General features: G+C 37.0%; 1 protein-coding gene across 6 annotated transcripts in view; it reads left to right on the forward strand.

Moving 5' to 3' along the window:
- Positions 1-21186, forward strand: part of ARSK (arylsulfatase family member K) — a 50470-nt gene extending 29284 nt beyond the window's left edge. For 4 of the 6 annotated variants that reach the window (XM_054489184.2, XM_063665016.1, XM_054489186.2 and 1 more), the window contains 4 exons: positions 2200-2371; positions 7535-7759; positions 16983-17207; positions 19363-21186. In XM_054489184.2, coding sequence (XP_054345159.1) covers positions 2200-2371; positions 7535-7759; positions 16983-17207; positions 19363-19652 — 912 coding nt within the window. In that variant the 3' untranslated portion in view covers positions 19653-21186. The remainder of the gene's footprint in view (positions 1-2199; positions 2372-7534; positions 7760-16982; positions 17208-19362) is intronic. The other 2 variants (XM_063665017.1, XM_054489187.2) reach the window with 2 other exon arrangements.
- Positions 21187-24931: the final 3745 nt, after the last annotated feature.

Consider the following 24931-nt stretch of genomic DNA (forward strand, 5'->3'; position numbering starts at 1 on the left):
CCCTGGTAACTGAAATCTACCGGGGTAATTTTGTTAGGGGACTGGTATTATTTAACAACACTGTGATAACTGAAATTCATGCATATCAAACCCCATGATGCATGGTCTACCTGTATTTTGAAATGTGTAATATTAAATCAATTTTAAGTTACTTTAAAAACTAATCGGTTAATTCAACTAAAAAGCGTCTGCACAGCAAAAGAAATAATCAGCATAATGAACAACCCACAGAATGTGAGAAAATCTTCGCAATCTATACATCTGACAAAAGACTAATATCCAGAACCTACAAGAAACTCAAACAGAGTAGCAAGAAAAAAAAAAAAACAATCCCATCAAAAAGTGGGCTAAGGACATGAATAGGGCTCACGCCTGTAATCCCAGCACTTTGGAAAGCTGAGGCGGGTGGATCACCTGAGGTCAGGAGTTGGAGACCAGCCAGACCAACATGGTGAAACCCCGTCTCTACCAAAAATATGAAAATTAGCAGGTGTGGTGGTGTGTACCTGTAATCCCAGCTACTCAGGAGGTTAAGGCTGGAGAATCGCTTGAACCTGGAAGGTGGAGGTTACAGTGAGCCGAGATTGCGCCATTGCACCCCAGCCTGGGCGACAAGAGCAAAACTCTCCATCTCAAAGAAAAAAGAGGACATGAATAGACAGTTCTCAAAAGAAGATATACAAATGGCCAACAAATATATGAGAAAATGCTCAACATCACCAATGATCAGGGAAATGCAAATTAGAACCATAATGTGATACCACCTTACTCCTGCAAGAATGGCCATAATCAAAAAAAATCAAAAAATAATAGATGTTGGCGGGGATGTGGTGAAAAGGGAACAATTTTACACTGCTGCTGGGAATGTAAACTAGTACAACCACAATGGAAAACAGTGTGGAGATTCCTTAGCTAAAAGTAGAACTACCTTCTGATCCAGCAATCCCACTACATGGTATCTACTCAGAGGAAAAGAAGTCATTATACGAAAAAGATACTTGCTCTCCCGTGTTTATAGCAGCACAATTCACAATTGCAAAAATATAAAACCGGCCCAAATGCCCATCACTTAACCAGTGGATAACGAAACTGTGGTATATATACCATGAAATACTACTCAGCCGTAAGAAAGGAATGAATCATTTGCAGCAACCTGGATGAAATTGGAGACCGTTATTCTAAATGAAGTGACTCAGGAATAGAAAACCAAATATCATATGTTCTCTCTAATAAGTGGGAGCTAAGCTATGAGGACGCAGAGGCATAAAAATAATACAGTGGACTTTGGGGACTAGTTGGGGGAAGGTGGATAGGGGTGAGGGATAAAAGACTACAAATTGGGTACAGTATATACTGCTTGGGTGATGAGTGCACCAAAATCTCAGAAATCACCCTAAAGAACTTATTCATGCAACCACGCCTGTTCCCCAAAAACCTGTGGAAATTAAAAGTTAGTTTAAAAAAACTAATCAGAAACACTATTTAGTCCATCCTATTTTAAAGAAAATAATGTCAGTGTTTTAGATACTTTATATCTTCTTTAAAAGTTCTAAGTGGTTTCATCTTCAAAAATTTGTCTGGAGTTAGTACTAGCCAAATGACATGAGTTAAATGACTTTCAACCAAATACTAAGTAAATGTTTGAACTTTTTGAAAGTTACATGACTAAAATATATATGAATTAAAGATCTAGTTCTAATTGTTTTTTTTACCAACACTGTACGTAAGCATTTATATGTGTTAAAAAGTCATATTTGTTTTTGACAAGTGCTTGGCTATCTCACTAGATATTGTCATTTTTACTAGTGAATTATTGGAGAAAAGAAGTCCGTATTCTTAGGTTGTTGATTCTGAAGTTTTGGTCACACAACTATATATTAAAGTGCTTGGATACTTTTCTGGACTAGCATGTACTGTCTAGTATAGCTCATATTTTTCATTGGCCTGTATAATTTTAAAAAATTTACCACTATCTCATGATATATATACAGGTACTGATATATACCTTTTGTTGTTATGACAGTATTAACAATTTGTTCCTAATTTATGTATTGATTTACTATTTTATTTACATATTTACACTGTTCTTTTCTACTATTCTAAGTAATTAAACATTGTTGATTTCACCATACATACTTATTGGAGGAAAGAAATAGCACTATTTTGCTAGCATAACTAAGTTTTTTCTCCCCTTTTTAGGTGTCTCATGATGCCATCAAAATCCCAAAGTGGTCACCTTTGTCAGAAATGCACCCTGTAGATTATTACTCTTCTTATACAAAAAACTGCACTGGAAGATTTACAAAAAAAGAAATGAAGAATATTAGAGCATTTTATTATGCTATGTGTGCTGAGACAGATGCCATGCTTGGTAGGTGGTATAATTAATAAGCAATTACATGAAGAAAAAGTATAATATTTTTCCAACAGTCTGTAATCATGCTGCTTGGTGACTTGCATGAACAGCCTCAGATATTTCTTACAACAGTTGCTTATAACTATAGGAATCTTGACACTTATTAAAACTTGATAACTTGCGTTATTGATAGAATGAAAAGCTCTTTATATCTTAATGATTCAGAAATTCTCAGATTCATAAATGCTTAGATTTATTCATACATAAAGAAAGGGTCACGGAAGGCTATCATCTACTTGAAACATTTTACTGTCCTTAAACAGGAATCAATATTCAGCCAAACACAGGTACACATGTGATGGGTAATTGTAAGGCAGCTTAGGTTTCTAGAGATGAGAAAATTTACTTGTAGAATCTTGTGACTCCCCCAAACTTATAATAACCATGAAACAAATTCATTCTCCGCAGGCCCTTTAGAGCATGGCTTAACTAAAGTTTCTCCATGTATATTCTGGTCCAGAATCATACTGAATTTTCTTCCCTCATTCAAGCTCAGGACCAGCTCAAAACTAAAACTGCCTTCATCACATGACTGTCAAGACGTTTTGCCTGCTCACTTATAGAGCTATGGAAGTTTCCAGTTCATGTGTGGAAAAACCCTGGTTTAAAAATCTGTTTTATAACAAAAGTTATTTTCATAAAGTAATGTCATTTATTTTGCTGCACTTAGGAATGAAGCATAATTGTACTAGTGAAGCGTAGGTAGCACCTCTTCTGTACAGAGTAAACTTTGGAAGTGACAAGTGAATGTTTTTTGTTAAAAAAAAAAATTCATTAGGTAAAAATAGAAAAGTATACAGCAAGAAGCAAAAAGGCCATATGGACAAATTATTTATAATATAGCAAGTATAAAAATGTATTGGCCAGGTACGATGGCTCATGCCTATAATCCCAGCACTTTGGGAGGCCGAGGCAGGCGGATCACCTGAGGTCAGGAGTTCAAGACCAGCCTGGCCAACATGGCTAAACCCTGTCTCTACTAAAATACAAAAATTAGCCGGGTGTGGTGGCGCGCACATGTGATCCCAGCTACTTAGGGGACTGAGAAGAGAATCACTTGCACCTGGGAGGCAGAGGTTGCAGTGAGTGGAGATCATGCCACTGCACTCCAGCCTGGGTGACAGAGCAAGACTACGTCTCAAAAAAAAAAAAAATGTATTTAAGGACTCATAAGAACTTTCCAAGTACTCAATGCAAATAAGATCTTAAGTAATTTTCTTTAATCATGAGCACATCTGTCAAATTGTATTTCATTGATATTCTCTGATGTTAGAGAATATCCTCCCATTTGCACACTAGAAATTGCATTTGAAAGTTTATAGCCATTCATTCATCCGTATCTATTAAAATGAAAGAATGTTGCCGTAGGGAGTGTGGGAATACTACTCTTGAAGTTTCTTGGGAGAAGAAAAATATGTAGCAACTCGCTTATATCAAGTTACAAAGTTTATGGAATATATTGTATCTTAATTTTTTTTTTTTGAGATAGAATCTAGCTCTGTCTCCAGGCTGGAGTGCAGTAGCGGGGTCTCTGCTCACTGCACCCTCTGCCTCCCGGGTTCAAGCGATTCTCCTGCCTCAGCCTCCCGAGTAGCTGGGATTATAGGCATGCACCACCACGCCCAGCTAATTTTTGTATTTTTAGTAGAGAAGGGGTTTCACCATGTTGGTCAGGCTGGTCTCAATCTCCTGACCTCATGATCCACCCACCTCGGCCTCCCAAAGTGCTGGGATTACGGGCATGAGCCACCGTGACTGGCCTGTAAATTTTAAAATCTACACTGGTCTTGTCACCAAATAGTATTTAATACTGTTCATTGTGTTTGTTAACAAACATTAAGTACCTACTAGCTGTCAGGCACTATGTTGGGCACTGGGGGAGTATAGTATGTTGAATACTATTAAGAAATTACTCATTAATTAAAGACATTTGTGGCTCACACCTGTAATCCCAGCACTTTGGGAGGCCGAAGCAAGCGGATCACAAGGTCAAGGGATCAAGACGATCCTGGCCAACATGGTGAAACCCCGTCTCTACTAAAAATACAAAAATTAGCTGGGTGTGGCAGTGTGCGCCTGTAGTCCCGGCTACTCCGGAGGCTGAGGCAGGAGAATCACTTGAACCCGGGAGGCGGAGGTTGCAGTGAACCAAGATCATGCCACCGCACTCCAGCCTGGTGACAGAGCGAGAATCCGTCTCAAAAACAAATAAAAAAAATTAAAGACATTCTAAGGTCTTTTCCCACCTCAGCGTCTTATGTTTTCTGTTTCGTCTGCCTGGAACACCCTTCCCTTTGCTTTCTACATGGCTGGGTTATTCTGTCTTTAGCTCTCAGCTCAGTTGTTACCTCCTCAGGAATGTCTTCCCCAACCACTCTAACTCAGTGTACCAGCTCCATCATTCTGCTTACTTTATACCTTGTCATGTTGTTTACATAGTAGTACTAATTCTTTTGTCTGTTTACCATCTGTCTCCCTTGAAGAACACAAGCTTCATAAGGGCAGGGACATTCTTTTATTTTTATTTTTATTTTTATTTTAAGTTCCAGGGTACATGTGCAGGGTGTGCAGGTTTGTTACATAGGTAAACGTGTGCCATGGTGGTTTGCTGTACCTCTCAACCCATCACCTAGGTATTAAGCCCAGCATGCATTAGCTATTTTTCCTAATGCTTTCCCTTCCCCGACAGGCCCCAGTGTGTGTTGTTCCCTCCCTGTGTTCATGTGTTCTCATTGTTCAGCTCCCACTTATAAGTGAGAATATGCAGTGTTTGGTTTTCTGTTCCTCTGTTAGTTTGCTAAAGATAATGGCTTCTAGCTCCATCCATGTCCCTGCAAAGGACATGATCTCATTCCTTTTTATGGCTGGGTAGTATTGCATGGTGTATATGTACCATATTTTCTTTATCCAGTCTATCATTGATGGGCATTTGTGTTGATTCCATGTCTTTGCTATTGTGAATAGTGCTGCAGTGAACACACGTGTGCATGTATCTTTGTAACAGAATGATGTATATTCCCTTGGGTATATACCCAGTAATGGGATTGCTAGGTCAAACGGTGTTTCTGGTTCTAAATTTTTGAGGAATTGCCACACTGTCTTCCACAATGGCTGAACTAATTTGCATTCCCACCAACAGTATAAAAGTGTTCCTATTTCTCCACAACCTCTCCAACATCTGTAGTTTATTGACTTTTTAATAATTGCCATTCTAACTGGCATGAGATGGTATCTCATTGTGGTTTTGGTTTGCATTTATCTAGTGATCAGTGATGTTGAGCTTTTTTTTAATATGTTGGCCGCATAAATGTCTTTTGAGAAGTGTCCATTCATATCCTTTGCCCGCTTTTTAATGGGGTTGGTTGTGTTTTTCTTGTACATTTGGTTAAGTTCCTTTTAGATACTGGATATTAAACCTTTGTCAGATGGATAGATTGCAAAAATTTTCTCCCATTTTGTAGGTTGCTTGTTCATTCTGATGATAGTTTCTTTTGCTATGCAGAAGCACTTTCATTTAATTAGACCCCATTTGTCAATTTTTGCTTTTGTTGCAATTGCTTTCAGTGAATTTGTCATGAAATCTTTGCCTGTGCCTATGTCCTGAATGGTATTGCCTAGATTTTCTTCTAGGGTTTTTTATAGTTTTGAGTTTTACATGTAAGTCTTTAATCATTGTTATTCAACATTGCATCCTAGGTGCTTAGCATCATATCTATAGTGCTTGGCATATAGTAAGCACTCGGTAAACATTTATTGAATTAGCATAAATGCTAAGAATTACAATATGTTGTTGTAACTACAGTAATAGGCAAGTTGTAGGCATCCTGAAGAACAAAGTGATTTACTCTACCTAGAAGAGCAGGGAATGATGCTTTGCCAGAGAGATAATGCATGTTTGAGCTGGGTCATAAAGGAAGAATAGGAATTTGTCAAGTAGACTTTGGGAGAAAGGGCATTCACCATAGATGGCAGAGTATATGCAGAGGCAAGAAAGCGTAAACTAATATGGTGTGTGTTTAGGAGGTTCTGAGCAGGTTAGGATTGTTGAAAGGTAAAGGTCTAGCAGGTAGCCGAGGGTGCTGAGTGTGGAGGGTGGACAGGGGCCTTGCTTGTTATGCTAAAGAATTCGACAGTGGGCAGCCATGGAAAAGTTTCAAGCAGGGATGTGACACGATGGAGTGATTAGGTAATTTAGAAAGATAGACACCAGGATAGTACAAGCAGAGGAAAGAGGAGTAGGGGCAATACCGATTAGGAAGTAATTCCAGTTGTCTAGTTGAAAAATCAAGAGAGTCTCAACTCTGCGAATAACTCCATAGAGCAGTGAGTGTCAATCCTGATTACACCTCAGAATCTGTAGGTTTTTAAATTAATATAGACTCTTCTACCCAGATTCAGGAACTGCCAAAATAGGGATGACCCCTCTCTCTGACCTGTGCTTTCTTGTGATTCTCTTAATTACAGTAGGAGGAAGTTTGAGAACACTGAGACAGGAACTGGTCAGAGGAATTTTACTGTCCCATTATTCCCTATCCAAGAAGATGCTAAATCAAACTTGTGCACTATCTGTCCTGCTTCCAGCCATTCTTCAAAGGTGGGATTTCCATAATCCTCAGCCAACTTTATGAGCATGATCTGGTGATTGCTTAGAGATTTGAGAGAAAAAGTAGCAGAGAAGAGGAGTTCTGACTGCTCTTACCACTTTCTGTTGCACAGAAACTGTGGGTCAGAGGTGATACCAATCTTTTTATCATCTGAGACATGTAAAGTGCTCATATCCGACTGATCTTTCTTTTCTCATTCAAGGCACTAGGGGAAGATTTTTTCCCCTATTCCCTGATAGAAACCTAGAAAACAAGCCGGCATGAGCTCCAGATAAGCAGCTTTGAGCAAGAGTTCCCATGGGTATTATATTTTCTTCTTCCTCTAGTCAGCTGAAGAGCAAGCAGTAGACAGACCACTGTCAACTTTAGACTTAACTTGAGAACAGTAGGTAATATTCAGATGTTAAGAAGCATAGTAACAAACTCTTATAGGGTAGAGTGGTTATAAACTTAATATGATAGAATAAAACATGAACTGAAAGTTTTAATCGGTTTATCGTGATTTCTATTGTAGGTGAAATTATTTTGGCCCTTCATCAATTAGATCTTCTTCAGAAAACTATTGTCATATACTCCTCAGACCATGGAGAGCTGGCCATGGAACATCGACAGTTTTATAAAATGAGCATGTACGAGGCTAGTGCGCATGTTCCACTTTTGATGATGGGACCAGGAATTAAAGCCGGCCTACAAGTGTCAAATGTGGTTTCTCTTGTGGATATTTACCCTACCATGCTTAGTAAGTAATGCAGTTCTGTAAATATTTATTTGTAATAATGCTGGAGAATGCAACTGAAGAGGTCAGTTAGTCAGTCTTTCAGTTAGTAGTCAGAGGCCCTGCTGACTTGTTTATAACCCTGAGCAACTCATTCAACTCTGAGTCAAATCTGTACTCTGAAGAATGAAGAGATTGTTTTTCATGTCCCTGTGGCCTTCACTTACTATAGTCATTTTCCCTCAAAAGATTTGTATTCAGGATATGACTGTAAAGTAAGCCATGTAGGATATTCGGGTTCATAACCTTATAGATATGATTTGTACATCATTTGATTGTCTACCACCACCTCCTTAAAATGTAAGCATTTCCTTTCTGAATTATTCTATCCACTTTGAAACTAATATGAACATATTCCTCCTCAGACTCTTTAGATAGTTCTGTACTATTTGCTTTACTAGCTTCTTAATGTCTACAAGCATAGCCATATGTCTAGAAAAGCAACATATGGATAAGGGTAGTTAGCAGTTTTTGTTGAAGATACTAGAATAACGACATAATCAAATTCAAAGGAAATCACAGAACTAACTTCTAGTTTCTATCTAATTTAGCAAAGTACTTTAAATTCATTAGCATTTAAACACTAGTTTCTCTGTTCTAAGGTACCATCAATTGGAAGAAGTACCCTCAATTCATAAATTTTGGTGAAAGAAAAAAAATAGCACAAGATATGTTCTCTAATTTCAGAAATGTTAAAATGTGAAAGAAAGATGCATCTTAAAATCAAAGAAATCAGAGTTCTTTTTATCTGCTTCCTTCTGCCACAAAGTTCTTCCCTTAATTTAACTAAATTTATTTAGAGTTAATTTAAACCAGCGTCCTTTCCTTTTCTCTTTTATTTCATATCCCTTCTCATATAATTACACATACTTCTTTCCAGTTCCTTGAACTTTTTTTTTTTTTTTTTTTTTTTTTGTGATGGAGTTTTGCTCTTTCACCCAGGCTGGAGTGCAGTGGCGTGATTTCGGCTCACTGCAACCTCTGCCTAACAGTTTCAAGTGATTCTCCTGCCTCAGCCTCCTGAGTAGCTGGGATTACAGGCGCCTGCCACCATGCCCAGCTAATTTTTGTGTTTTTAGTAGAGATGGGGTTTCACCATGTTGGCCAGGCTGGCCTCAAACTCCTGACCTTGTGATCTGCCCACCTCAGCCTCCCAAAGTGCTGGGATTACAGGCATGAGCCACTAAGCCTGGCCAGTTCTTTGAATTTTTAATCTCTTCTGTTTCTTAGTCATCATTTGCTGGTTTCCCTTTATCCCAAAGTAATGATCACACTCAGCCATATCTTGGCCACTTTCTCATTCCATTAGTTTCTAGCCGATCACTATTACTTTTCCTCATTTCTGTGTTTTTTTAAAGAAGTTTTTATAGAATTGTGTATATTTGGGTCTCTGTTATTAGCATATTTAGAGTTTTATGAATATATATGAACTTAGAGTTTTATGAATATATGCCTATATTCTTTACAATTTCCTTCCTTAATTTTTCTTCATGTAGAACTCTCCCTACCCTCCCCATTCCCAAAGAAAATCTTCCTTGGGTCATCTTTGCTTGACTTTTTAGCCTCATTCTGTTTTCTTGAGGTATAGTGACCACAACTGCAAAAAGGTATTGTAAAAGATTATGGAAAGCTGGGGTGATTCTTTCTCCGTTTTTCCCTCAGTATATTTCATAGTGCTAGTTGCCATTTTATCTATTTGACTCTAGCAGCTAAATAGTTAAATATCTTTAGGGAGTTGTCTACAGTGAGCCCTATTCAATTCTTAGACATTCTGTCATCATATATGTTAGTTAATTAAAATGCATGGTTTAAATCATTTTTCTTTAAACATTATTTTATATTTGCCCACAATGCAAATTTTGTACTCTACAATCTTGAGAAGATACCATTATTACTTCTTGCATTTTATACATCATAAAAGTTAAAGGTCATCTGCAGACTAGCAGATTTCATAATGTATTTAACAGGTCATATAAGAAAATACTAAATAAAATTTGTTAGAATGGGGAAATTCTCATGCATCTACCTATCACTGCCTAATTTATGTTACTTGCTAATAAGAATTTCTCTAGCTAAGAAAATACTGTCTCAGAAACCCCTCTAAATTCCGTCCCAACTCTTTTGTAAATGATGTAAATTCCCTGCAACTGTAGGTTTTTTCCTGCAATTTGTCAATTATTATAATTTTCTAAAACTATAGTTTTATATAGATTTTTATTTTTCATAAGATTCTTGGTAATAGACTCCTTCTAAGTCACATTTCCCTGCAGAATATGTTTTATTAACAGCATTTAGATCATGTGTTGATTAGACCTCCTCAATAAGAGTAAAGGAAATAAAGTCAAAAATAAATCTCTCCAATTCTAAACTGAAAAATTAACATCTTCATGGCTTAGCACAGTTTATAATGTGTTTCACATTAAATATTATTTTTATTATTAGAAGAGGGAAAGCTACATTTAAACGATTTTTTTAGTTGGGGAAGAGTGAGTGGAGGAGAATACCTATGGATGGTTCTTTATATAAACACTGAAACATTCTATTAACCAGATGTTAACCAGTGATAATGGTAGAAAGAGAACAATGCAACAAGAGCCTTATGCTGGAGCCAGGAGACAACATTGTAACACAATTATTTACTTAAATCAATCTTTTTATAAATGATAAAGGTTTAGTATTCATAGAGCTCTTATAAATCTGTAAGAAAAAGAGGAATACCTTATTAACAGATGGATCAAAAGAAATAAGCAATTCACAACAAAAAATATACACAAATGGCCAATATATTTTTAAAGAATCAAAGTCAGTGGTCATAAAAATATTAAAACAGAAAAATATTTTTCTTTCACATATAAAGTTTACAAAGGTTAAGAAGAATTAGAAAATCTTATATTAGAAATAGTCCTTGCTGGGCGCAGTGGCTCACGCCTGTAATCCCAACACTTTGGGAGGTGGAGGCGGGCGGATCACGAGGTCAGGAGATCGAGACCATCCTGGCTAACATGGTGAAACCCCGTCTCTACTAAAAATGCAAAAAATTAGCCGGCGTGGTAGCGGGCGCCTGTAGTCCCAGCTACTCGGGAGGCTGAGGCAAGAGAATGGCGTGAACCCAGGGGGCAGAGCTTGCAGTGAGCCAAGGTCGTGCCACTGCACTCCAGCCTGGGCAACAGAGCGAGGCTCCCTCTCAAAAAAAAAAAAAGAAATAGTCCTTCTCATATACTGCTACTGGGAATGTAAACCGATACAAATGTTTTGTAGGCAAATGTGGCATTACATTTAAAATTTCTTAGAAATGTGCATATGTTTTGACCTAGAAATCCTAATTTTAGGAAATAACCCTTAGATATACATGAATATTTATCTCCCTGGATATTTATTACCATATTAAGAATTAGAAACAATATGAATATCTAGTAGTAATGGATTGGATTAAAAATAGTCAATTCTAATGCAAATCAAAACCACAATGAGATATCATCTCACAACAGTCAAAATGGCAATTATTAAAAAGTCAAAAAGCAACAGATGTTGGTGAGGCTGCAGAGAAAGCGGAACACTTATACAGTGTTGGTGGGAGTGTAAATTAGTTCAGCCACTGTGGGAAGCAGTTTGGAGATTTCTCAAAGAACTTAAAACAGAGCTACCATTAGACCCAGCAATCCCATTACTGGGTATATACCAAAAAATACATAAATCATTCTACCAAAAAGACATGTACTTGCAGCACTATTCACAATACTAAAGGCATGGAATCAACCTAGGTGCCCATCAGTGGTGAACTGAATAAAGAAAATGTGGCACATATATACCATGGAATACTACAAAGCCATCAAAAATGAAATAATGGCCTTTGCAGCAACATGAATGGAGCTGGAGGCCATTATCCTAAGCAAATTAACACAATAACAGAAAACCAAATACCGGATGTTCTCACTTATAAGTGATAACTAAACATTGGTTACTCATGGACATAAAAATGCCAACAAGAAACACTGGGGACTACTAGAAGGGAGACAGAGGGAGGGAGGGAGGGAGGGAGGGGGCCAGAGGGCCAGAGGTTGAAAAACTGTTGGGCACTATGCCCAGTACCTGGGTGATGTAATCATTCCTATCCCAAACCTCAACATCAAGTAATACACCCAGGGAACAAACCTGCAGACGTACCCACTGAATCTAAAACGTTGAAATAAAAAAGTCAATTAATTTTAAAAAGTGAAATGTGTGAAAATTGCCCCCATGTATTAAAAAGAAAATGAAGGCTTTAAAACTGTACAAATTGATGTTTTTGTTTTGTTTTGTTTCCTTTTTAGATACTGTGTCCATCTAATTTACCGTCCAAATTAGCAAGTTTTTAGAGTACTATTAACAATTACACCAGCATTAACAGGCAGAAACTGAGGCTGTTCTTTATTTAACAGCCTTAGGAGCCAACAAAACAAAGATCATTCTGATGGTCTACGTTTAATCTGATGGATCATTCAACCTTTTAAGATAAGATTCCTCAGTGCTGGAACAGTTTAAAGCTACTTTATTAGTGATTAATTCTAAAATTAGACCTGTGAGACAGTATGTTCTACTTCACCTCTGCTTAATAAACAAACTTATACATATTTTGATAAAGCATCTACAAAGGACTTCTTATTTTGTTCTAACCAATTAGGAGCTTAAAATAGATATAAGCCAGTATGTATTTCTAGAGCTCTCAAAGTCCTTTCTTTATTAGCTTAGCTGTACCTGTATTATTTTGTATGAATCCTGTTTAGAGCTTATAAAGAAAAATGATACAAAGAGAAAAATTTGTTTTGAAATTGATTTTTCAAGGATAAACTTTGCTTATAGTGTATTTGAATTTTAAAGTATTTGAGTCTTCTGGAAACTAAAAATGAAATTAAAATCCTGAAGTGTCTGTTAAACAGAAATAAACATTTCCGGTATCAAAAAATATATATATATATATCTCAAGCCAAAACCTCAAGCGATATTTTCTCCTCACTTCCATTCTATGGATCTTAGAAATGTATAAAAGATGATTATTCTACCTTCAATAGAAAGATATTGAATAGGAAAAACCAATTGGAATTCCTGTTTTAATAAACCTATCTTACTATCAAGAGGCTATTGAAATTTAAGATGCAACAATACTTTATTTAAAAGTTTGAATTTACAAGTCATTTTTTAAAAGGTATTTTAAAAGAGTGGTTTTTTTTAAATAAAATATTTTATGATAAAGTAGGAAGAATATGCTTAGCTTATTTGTGCTTTTGGATCAAATAAACTAATTCTATCACTAGTGTGATAGGATACTATTACATTATCATTTCCTAATACCAGCAGGAAAATGACATTTATGAATAGGAATTCTTTATAATATTAATATTAAAGTTGTTATTATTTCTGAGATTATTTAAAAATTACTTCCCAAAATATTTTCTTCTCTAATACCTAGTATCAGTATCCTTTAGCTCAGTAAGAACTAAAGGTGTCTCGTTTTGTAGTTAAAATTGTTTTGATTTTTATTTTTAAGCTTATTTTCATGTGAATTGTTTTCCGTAATAGTCTTTCTGTAAAACACCTGCCTTTCTCCACTTAAAAGATAAGTCTAGATTTTTTTAATTTTGAGAATGTAATTATATAAAAATGCAGTTGTAGTTAAAAGAATATTTCATTGCTAGTGATTTAAATTTCAAAACCCTTCTTGTTACAGGACCTTAGTGGAAGCCTGGGGGTTGGCAGGTGTTTTGCATAGATTCTTGTGTTTTTATTGGCTGAGGAATATTATGAAGTTGGCTAACCACAGTAAGGCAAGACTTATGGTGTAATATTAAAAGTACAGAGATTGTGAGGTCAGACTGCCTAAGTTCAAACCCCTCTTTACTCGTTACCAACTGCGTAACCTTGGGCAGGTTACTCAACATGTCTGGTCTTCAATTTTCTCATCAATGAAAATGGGGATAGGCCAGGCATGGTGGCTCACGCCTGTAATCGCAGCACTTTGGGAGACCAGGGCGGGCAGATCACTTGAGGTCAAGAGTTCAAGACCAGCCTGGCCAACATGGTGAAACCCTGTTTCTACTAAAAATACGAAAATCAGCTGGGCGTGGTGACGTGCGCCTGTAATCCCAGATACTCAGGAGGCTGAGGCAGGAGAATCACTTGAACCTGGGAGGCAGAGGTTGCAGTGAGCCAAGATTGCGCCACTATACTCCAGCCTGGGTGACAGAGTGATACTCTGCCTCAAAAAAAAAAAAAAAAAAAATGGGGGTAATAGTGGCTATTTCATAGCTCAGAACAATGCCTGGAACATGGTAAACAATTAAATGTTAGTTATGGTTATCATTAATATGTTTCATTCTTCTTAGATATGCTCTAAAAAATGTGTATATTCGTTTGCATCGTTGCCATACCACTCAAATCCATTATGTACTGATATGGCCAGGAAGAAATATAATATCATCTCTCTTCAGGAGATCATCAGACAGATCCAGGCCTGCATTTTTACCATTTGTTTACTGTTTTACATTTAAGTCACTCTTGCTTAAGAACCCTGCGGTTACTTCTAGTCTGTGCTTATACTCCCATGAAAGATGAAGCTTATTTAAAATGGAGTTAGAATGACAGGTTTGCCAGGAGAAATAAATATGAAAAATGATTTTAAATAAAAATAAAACAGCTTTTTGAAAAGCAGTCTAAGCTAAAGTGCTTTTAAGGAAATTATTGATAAATATATGAAAAATGAAAACCCAATTTTCTGAGGCACAGAAAAACCAATAAATACTTGAAGTATTTATTAAATATTATGGATATTTCGCATGGGTTTTATCAATTTACAAAGGTATTTTATTCTATCAATAATAGACTGGAATCCTAAGTTCCCCTTATCTCTTGCCTGGATTCCTGCAATAGCTTCCTAACTCTCTCTGTCCTTCTGCCCTTACCCACTTTTAGTCAATTCACCATTCCGTTGTTAGTGTCAGACTGTCACACCTCTGTTCAAAACCCTCTACTGATTTACCATTTCACCTAGAGTAAAAATTCAGTGTCTTTAATTAGGCTTTGAGAGTCCAACATGATCTCTTCTCTTCCCCAACTCATCTCTTATAATTTTATCCCTCACTTACTCTACTCCAGCCAAACAGGTCTGCTTGGTGTTTGGGGAATAAACCAAGTAGGTTCCTGCCTTGGGGACTGTACACTTGCTATTCCCCTGGGGGAATGCCCTTTCCCCAGATAACTGTAGGGCTCACTCTAGCTCCTCCTCGGGACACTGTCTAAATGTGACCTTCTCAGAGGGGCCTTCCCTGACCACCGTGTATAAAACAGCACATACCCACATGCCTGCCATCACTCTCTATCTCCCTTACCCTGCTTTCTTCTTCATTGCACTTACCACCATCTGACACAGCTGTTTCTGTCTGCCCACATTAGAATGTTAGCTCTGGGAGAGCTTTTCTGCCTTGTCCAGTGTTGTTTCCCTACAGCTAGAACAGCACCTGGTTTGCTGAATGAATTTTAAAAATGAACACTTGGATGGACTCTTTCCCAGTTTACTACTGACTTCTCATAAACACAGGAGAAACATAAGTTTCTTAGTCTTCCAAGCTTCCTTAGGAAAATTAAGAATGGTTCTAAAATAAGGCATTTCTAAGTATTAAAGGTTATTAAAATGCTGAGTACAAGAACTTGCGATAGTCATGAGTATGTGCCAGTTAGTTCCTGCCTCCCAACCTTCCTTAAAGACTTCTTCTCTCTACATGCCTTGCTGGTGGTGCCTCCTGTTGAGTGACACACAGACCACCCTTACCCAGCCTCTTCCCTCACTGCCTTCTTTCCACTGCTTACATTAGGTAGTCTCTGTGTCTTGGAGCACAGTTAGTTTCACCCTGGCAAGCCTTCTCTCCCGGGCGCATCCTCTTTAACCTCTTTTCTCCTCTTTTTGTTTTTAACCAGTCACCTCTGAAATACTCCTCTCTTCTTTCTTTCCTTATCTCTGAACAAAAAAGCCACTAATTTTGATTGGTTGGCAGAAAACTAATACTTGTGATAGTCTTCCTCCAAGGAAAATGGAAGATACAAACTTGTTTTTATCAAGTTACATATGAAACAACTACCTTCAGAAGATTTATAGCGGTCTTCATCTACTTCCCTATTATCCTTTAATTAACCAGTTTTTGTCAAAGATAGTCAAGTTAAATTAATTTTCTTATTCAACTTGGTTTAATTTCTAACATTACAAATATAATTCTATTTTTCATTGGAAATATTTATACATAAAATATGAACATTGAAACCAGAAAAGGGCTGGGGAAGACAACTGCAGACTCATTTTGGAACAACCCTAATTACCCAGACATAATTAATGGTAATTTTTCTATAGGAACAGGGAAGTTTAAGGTCTAATTACCTTGAAAGCAATTTTTAAAAGTATAAGCTATTTTTCAGTTGAACATTTCTCATGCTGTTGTTCTATATGTCTATATTTGGTAAGTTAAAAATTATTTTTCCCTTTATAAATATAATCGGCAATTCCTGAAAGCATGTTTTTCAAGATGCTAGTCCCTCAAGATGCTACTTGAGAATTTAAAAAGCTCTGTTATCACATAATTTTGGGGCACATAGTATACTGTATACCACTCCTGAAGGTTTATCGTATATATTGGCAATAAATTTACATCTACAACAAATTTATGTATTTAATTTTGTTTAACCATTGTTTTGCAAACATATAAGACTACTAAACCCCTTTCTTGTATAAGACTTGTTAATATCCCATGAAAGAAACTTTGAGAAACAACTATGATTATTTAATCATTTAGAGAAAAAAGGACTAGTGATATTAACTATTTGTTGAAGGCTCCTATCTGCCAGGCATTGTCCTCAGAGTTCTTAGAATTTTACATAAAGTATCTTATTTAAACCTAAAATGAACCTAATAAATACAAGTACTGTGGTCATCCCCTTCTTACAGATGAGAAAACTGAGGTTGAGATAAGTAAATGACTTGCTGAAGTCCACATGGCAAGTGGGGTAAGCATGTGAATTTTGGCAGCCTGTTTACAAAATCCATATACAATCTCCAGTCTCCATGGCATTTAATGGTATGAAAAAAATGTGAATGATGCTATTTGTGAATGTTCAGCTAATAAAAGAATGAGCTATTTTAAGATATTTGGTTATTTTTGTTACATAGATATTGCTGGAATTCCTCTGCCTCAGAACCTGAGTGGATACTCTTTATTGCCGTTATCATCAGAAACATTTAAGAATGAACATAAAGTCAAAAACCTGCATCCACCCTGGATTCTGAGTGAATTCCATGGATGTAATGTGAATGCCTCCACCTACATGCTTCGAACTAACCACTGGAAATATATAGCCTACTCGGATGGCGCTTCAATATTGCCTCAACTCTTTGGTAAATTTGTTAATATATTTTTAAGTGTAATATTATGTGTAATGAACTGCCCTATGTAGCATCGCTCAAGATATCCAATAATCCTTGTTAAATAAATGAATATCTGCTGCTTCTCATGCTAGGACGATCTACAAAATGTTGCCCATGTGAGGAACAGCCTCTTTGCAGATCAGCAGCTGAATTTCAGAGAAAGTGTCCTAAGGCTTTTGATCTGGATCTCATGATTGAAACCAGTTTTCTCTGATCAGGGCATCTTTCAGTACTCATGGTTATCTTTCCCAATTTGAAGTCAACACCTCATTGTACCTCATTGTTCTGAAGGATTAACACCTATCTTATGAAGCCTGACATTTTACATGTATTATTTAATGTTCACCACAACCCCACAAGATAGTACCATTATCCTCATTTTACAGAGGAGTCTATGAGAGAAATTTGGATACCTGTGTGAGGTCTCACAGCTAAGAAGTAGCAGAACTGAGATTTCAACGAAGCTGTGACTGTAAAATCGATGCTTCTTACAGCTTCTAAAGTCTGCCAGCTTCACTACTCTATGAATTAATTTTTAAGCAGCATTTTTAGATTCAGGGTTTTACTTACCCTTTGTCCCCATTTAGTACATAAAATATGTGCTAAAGCCATTAGTAATATTTATTTCTCCCTAAGGCTCCTTCCCAGTTACAAATAGCAAAATTATTATCAAAATAATACTTTGGGGGCCAAACTGGCTAACCCCCTTCACTTTAAGAGTGGAGGATTCTTGGCTGAAAAAGGAAGTCTTTACATTTTCATCCTGATGAGTAATGGGCATCTCTTGCTTGTTCATTAGCCATTGTCAAATGAAATTCATGGGAGGCCATTGTTTTGAACTGAGTTCCTACGCCAGGCTCAACAGACCAAATCAAACCAGAATGGGGTCACTGGCAGTAGGTGCCCCATAATCAAACTGAACTTTAGAAAAAAAAAGGATCACAATAACCAATCCGAAGGGGCTCATTTTACCTGAACCAGCATAAGGAAGTCTCCTCTGTTTTTACTGGACAAAGAAAGTAACACTATAATGACGAATCTGCTTTTTGTTCCATGTTTCTGGGACTTTTTCATCAGCCTTTTTCTGCCTATAAAGCCCACCTTCTCTGCTCAGCTCATCAGAATGCCTTTTCTAAATCTTTAAAGGGGTTGCTGCCCAATTCAGGAATCATTAAATAAAAGCCAATTTGATCTTTAAATTTGTTGAAATTTTGTTTTTTATACCATGTTCTACCAAAAAACTGACGTGACAGTCAAAATGTCAGAAGTGGGGAATCACCCTTTTCTGCACTTCTTAGGGCTTATTGATTTCCCTTTCCTAAAAATATGCCATCTGAAATTACCTAGCAAAGTCACATATCTCTTCAGGGGCCTCTTGGCTAGTGTACTTAAGTAGGCCTATGGAGGTTTTTCCCTCAACATACAGTGTTCATTTACTATCTGAAGTTAATTGTCATAAGATCTCTGACTTGCTGTTTTTCCAATTAGATTGGTATACTAGTTATATCCCTGTCTTCCCACACTATATCTAAAAAGTATCTTTATGGATCTGAAATATTTATCATTATTTTCTTGCTGGCAGTGATTGAGAAGTTTGTATTTCCATGGCTGTTTGTTCAAATGGACAGTACTGCCGAATGTAACTTTCAAAACTCCAAGCATAAGATACTAATATGTAAAGAAAACTAGGACTAAGTAAAGTTGCAGGAACGTGACTTATCTATATACAGAATTTGTAGAAAGTTTGAGGCTGTTGAAATGGTACAGTATAAGCATTACTGTATTCATTTCTGCCTGTCAATGTAGGCAGGACATCAAAAACAGGAAGAACTTGATCTAAACCAGCTTACTAATGATAAAAGTTTGACTTTTTCTGGCATTTAAGAAAAGAAAAAAAAAAGTGGAATAGCTGGACAATGGTAGGAAGGAGGGAATTTGGGCATGCAACATAGGGTGTTTAACTCCTGGTATGTTATTTTACCATTTATACTGTCCTTCATTTTATTACACTAACAGGAACTGAAAATCTAAAAAAAAAATCTAATACATTACCTGTCATAATGACATTCTAAAATAATTTTTAGCAGGTCACTATTTTGACAGATATTTAATTTTTTTCTTTCAGATCTTTCCTCGGATCCAGATGAATTAACAAATGTTGCTGTAAAATTTCCAGAAATTACTTACTCTTTGGATCAGAAGCTTCGTTCCATTATAAACTACCCTAAAGTTTCTGCTTCTGTCCACCAATATAATAAAGAGCAGTTTATCAAGTGGAAACAAAGTATAGGACAGAATTATTCAAACGTTATAGCAAATCTTAGGTGGCATCAAGACTGGCAGAAGGAACCAAAGAAGTATGAAAATGCAATTGATCAGTGGCTTAAAACCCATATGAATCCAAGAGCAGTTTGAACAAAAGGTTTAAAAATAATGTTCTAGAGATACATATAAATATATTACAAGATCATAATTATGTATTTTAAATGAAAGTTCTAATAATTACCAAGTTTTGGTCAGGCGCAGTGGCTCACATCTATAATCCCAGGACTTTGGGAGGCTGAGGAAGGCAGATCACAAGGTCAAGAGATCGAGACCATCCTGGCCAACATGGTGAAACCCCATCTCTACTAAAAATACAAAAATTAGCTGGGCATGGTGGTGCGCACCTGTAGTCTCAGCTACTCACAAGGCTGAGGCAGGAGGATGGCTTGAACCCGGGAGGCAGCAGTTGCAGTGAGCTGAGATCGTGCCACTGTACTCCAGCCTGGTGACAGAGTGAGACTCTGTCTTAAAAAATAATAATAATAATAATAATTACCAACTTTTCATTACTTTGTAAGAATGTAGTGTATTTTAAGATAAAATGCCAATGATTATAAAATCACATATTTTCAAAAATGGTTATTATTTAGACCTTTGTACAATTTCTAACAATTTAGTGGAAGTATCAAAAGGATTGAAGCAAATACTCTAACAGTTATGTTGCTTTAAATAATAGAGAATATAAAATGTTGTAATAATACGTATCATAAAATAGTTGTGTGTGAGCATTTGATGGTGCATGATGAGTTACTTGTATCTGATGGGACTGTTTGGATTGTATTTGATGGGAGTATTTGGAGTATTTAACGGGATGTATATCCTGGATGTACCTGATTTTGTTACTGTTTTCTTTTAATAGGTAATATATATACAGAGCAAAAGCTTCAAATGGTACAAAAGGGTTAACAGTGATCATGAAGTCTCTGTCCTTTCCCTCTTCCCTGCCATCCAGTTCCCCCTCCAAGAAGCAGGTATCGAAACCACCTGCTTATGGGTTTTTAGAGATTGGCCACAAATTTATAAACAAATGTGTATATTCCTTTCCCCCTACACAAACGGTAACATACTGCACACATTGTTCTGCATGTTGCTTCTTTTTCCTTTTTTTTTTTTTTCACTTAACAGTAGATATCTAGAGGTGAAATTACTGAGTCAAGACTATATTTAGAAAAATTACACTAGATTCTACAAATTACCTCTAAAGAAGGTATACTAACTGATAATCTCACCATCAATGCATGTCTTCTTATCCTTTGCCAACCTAACAGATAAAAATGTTCTATTTTTATTTTTATTTTTATGAGTAAGGTAGAGCATATTTTCATGTATTTAACAGCCACTGGAATCTGCTTACCATGGCCTTTCCTATTTCTATTCTTTGCCTATTTTTCTGTTGGTTGTTGGTCTTTGTTTTGTATTACAGGTGTGCTTTAGATATTAGCTTTTTGTAAGAGATCCTGCAAATATCTTCTTTCCAGTTTGTCATTGTCATTTGTCTTTTGACTTTGTTCTGGTATTTTTTGATATGTAGAAATTTTTATTTTCATGTAAGCAAATTTATGAATCTTTGTACCCCATAAGTATATACAATTATGATTTGTCAATTAAAAATATTAATACAAAATTTACAGATCTTTGCTTTTGTGGCTTGTGGGATTTTGTATCATGTTTAGAATGGCCTTCTCCACTTGTCATTTTTTTTTTTTTTTTTTTTTTTTGAGACAGAGTCTCGCTTTGTCACCCAGGCTGGAGTGCAATGGCGCGATCCCCGTTTCAAGTGATTCCCCTGCCTCAGCCGCCCAAGTAGCTGGATTACAGGCACCCGCCACCACACCCGGCTTGTACTTTTAGTAGAGACAGGGTTTCACCGTGTTAGCCAGGATGGTCTTGATCTCCTGACCGGGTGATCCACCCACCTCGGCCTCCCAAAGTGCTGGGATTACAGGCATGAGCCACTGCGCCCAGCCTCCACTTGTCTTCTTTTAGAATTTTATTTTTCACCTTTGGATCTTTGACCCAGCTGGAATGTATTAAACATATTGGAAATCTAACTTTAGTTGTTTTTTTAAATATGCCTACCCATTGATCTTTCATTGAGTAAACTGTCTCTTCTCCCATTCGTAAAAATGTCACTTCATCATATAATACCTTTGGTTGAACACATTATCTTTTCCCCCCTTGATTTGCGATGCCATTTTTATCTATACCAAAGTCCCATTTATACTTATGCCATTTCTGAACACTTTATTTTGCACTGGACCATTCTATTTTTTTTGTTTCTGTTTTGTTTTTGTTTTTTTTGAGACAGGGTCTTGCCTTGTCACTCAGGTTGGAGTGCAGTGGCACAATCACTGCTCACTGCAACCTCAATCTCATAGGTTCAGGTGACCCTCCCACCTCAGCCTCCCTAGTAGCTGGGACTGCAGGCACACGCCACAAAACTCAGCTAATTTTTTAAATTTTTATAGAGACAGGGTTTCGCTGTGTTGCCCAGACTGGTCTTAAAGTCCTGCACTCAAGCAACCTGACTGCCTCAGCCTCGCAAAGTGCTGGGATTACAGGTATGAGCCACCACACCCAGCCAGACCAGTCTATTTTATTAGTCTGGTAGACAGTATCCAGTAGGACTAGTCCCTTTGCAATAGTTTTCTTTTTCCAGAATTGTCCTTCCTAGCAGCTCTTGATTTTTCCATACAAATTTAGAATAAGTTTGTGTAGTAACAAAAATGAAAAGTCCTGTTGGCCTTTTAAATGAAATCATTAAATGTATAGCCTACTTTAGAGAGAATTTAATTCTTTATGATAGTTATTCTAAATAATTAGTATGTTTTTCCCTTTATTCAAGTCTTCTTTTATATCCCTCAGTAGTAGTCTTAAGTTTTCTTCATATAGATCAATTTCTCTGGAAAAATTTTTGAAAAGCAGGGACTTTAAAAAATACCCCCCTAGGCCCTAACCTACACCAGTTGATTAGAGCTTCTAAGACAGCCTGGGCCTGCTGTGCTATTATTGTTGTCTTGCTGGTCAATCCCTCCAGCCATGATTCTAATGTGTAGCCAGAGGTGGTTTTATTTCCAGTTGTTTTATCAGTTATTGTGATTTTAAGTGAATCTTCCTTCCATTATATCCTCTAAGAGAAGATCTTCTTGTTTATATGTGCACTCCATTTCCACATATTTATTTTATGCTGAATCACTTCATAGTAATAGTTTTTCAAGTGATATATTATTTTCCAAGTAAAAATCTTACCTGCAAATAATTTTACCCAACTTAATACTTCTTCAAACTGTCTTTGAAGTTTTCTTCATGAGTAAGTTCATCTCCTTTATTTATTTGTTTATCGTTCTTCAGTGAATTCATATGAGCTTACCTTTGTAATTATGAATTTCTGAGAAATAATTTTACTTTTGAATATATACACATGCATACACAAACACACACATTCTGAAGTGAAACCCTTAAAAAGAAAGACTGAGTATTAAGGTTAAAATTAAACTGTACAAATCCACCATCCATCTCCTAAATAAGCCTAAAGAACACAAGTAGCTAAAGTATGCGTATATATGCTAATAATAGAGAGAAAAGCAATAATAATAGAAATGTGGTCCTGAAAATAGGCTTGTGAAGATAAATCTACTTCATTCCACCCAAACCCTTTAAGATACACATTCATTGTAAGAATTTACCAAGCATCTGCCATGTTTTAAGCATATTAAGTATAGGATCATAATTAGGTACAGTTGAATATTCAGGACAATATCTAATTCAGAATGGTATCTAACAATCATGAAAACCGAAAATTAAGAAAAACTTACAAAATCAAGACAATTATCTAATGCCAGAATCTGAGAGGAACTGACACTAATTAGAAGCTGGAATGAGAATAACCTTTGGGCTTCCATTTTTACTACCTCTACTACTAACTTCTTGTTCTAATCCACCATGATCTGTGCTTGGAATTTTGCTGTTGACTCTTAAGAGGTCTCCATGAGTCTGTCCTTGGCTTTCTTCAGTCTGTTCTCAACAGCAGCCAGAGTGAGCCTGTCAAAATACAGACCACACCCCTAGATACTCAAAGCTCCCACTGGTTTCCCATCTTTTTCTGTAAAAGCCAGAGTCATTACAATAGCCTATGGGCCCCAAATAATCTGGTAGCATGTTCTCTCTAAGACCGCTTCTCCTCCTATACTCCTACCTGATTTACTGTGCTCCAGCCACATGCATCCCTGTTGCTTTCGAGACAGACACACTAGGCATGCACCACCAAGACCTCTTTGCACTTGTCAATTTTTTCTGCCTAGAATGCAGTTCTTCCTTCAGATATTTTCATGGCTCACTGTTATTTCCTTGAGGTCATGGCTCAAATGTCACCATCTCACAAAGACTTTCCTGCTTTATTTTTCTCCATAGAAATTATTACCATTTAATTTAGTGTGTGTTTTACATAATTAATGTGTTTGAGCTGTCTTTTACCCTTCCTGATGCTACTAGAATAAAAGCTCCAAACAGGCATGGCATTTTGTCCCTTTTCTCCGTAAAGTATCTCAAATGCCTAACACATAGTAGAAGGTTAGTAAATACTTGAAATAATTTACTGGGAATTACAGCTTTTCAAATATCACATTAGTTTAGAAAACCAACAAATTTGGGCTGTAGCAGGGTGGGGAGTAAAAGGGAGTAGGCTTTTTTTTTTTTTTTTTTTGAGATAGAGTCTTGCTATGTCACCCGGGCTGGAGTGCAGTGGCGCCATCTCAGCTCGCTGCAACCTCCGCCTCCTGGGTTCAAGCGATTCTCCTGCCTCAGCCTCCCAAATAGCTGAGACTATAGGCGTGTGCCACCACATCCGGCTAATTTTTGTATTTTTACTAGAGATGACGTTTCACCATGTTAGCCAGGCTGGTCTTGAACCCCTGACCTCAGGCAATCTGCCAACCTCGGCTTCCCAAAGTGCTGAGATTACAGGCATGAGCCACCAAGCCCAGCCAAGGGAGTAGTTTTCTTAATAAAGCAAAGCCTTCTAGAAACAGTAAATTGTAGCAAAATCTTACACAAAAGAACTAACAAATAGACACTATCCCCCTTTGTTTTATCTTTTTAAAATCAACACATAATAATTCTACCTATTGGCCAGGTGCGGTGGCTCACGCCTGTAATCCCAGCACTTTGAGAGGCCAAGGCTGGCGGATCACCTGAGGTCAGTAGTTCGAGACCAGCCTGACCAAACCTCTCCATGTCTTAGTAGAGACATGCAGAAACCCTGTCTCTACTAAAAATACAAAATTAGCCAGGTGTGGTGGCGCATGCCTATAGTCCCAGCTACTCAGGCGGCTGAGCCAGGAGAATCATTTGAACCCGGGAGGCGGAGGTTG

This window comes from Pongo pygmaeus, chromosome 4 (assembly GCF_028885625.2).
Source record: "Pongo pygmaeus isolate AG05252 chromosome 4, NHGRI_mPonPyg2-v2.0_pri, whole genome shotgun sequence".
NCBI classification, from domain to species: Eukaryota; Metazoa; Chordata; class Mammalia; order Primates; family Hominidae; genus Pongo; species Pongo pygmaeus.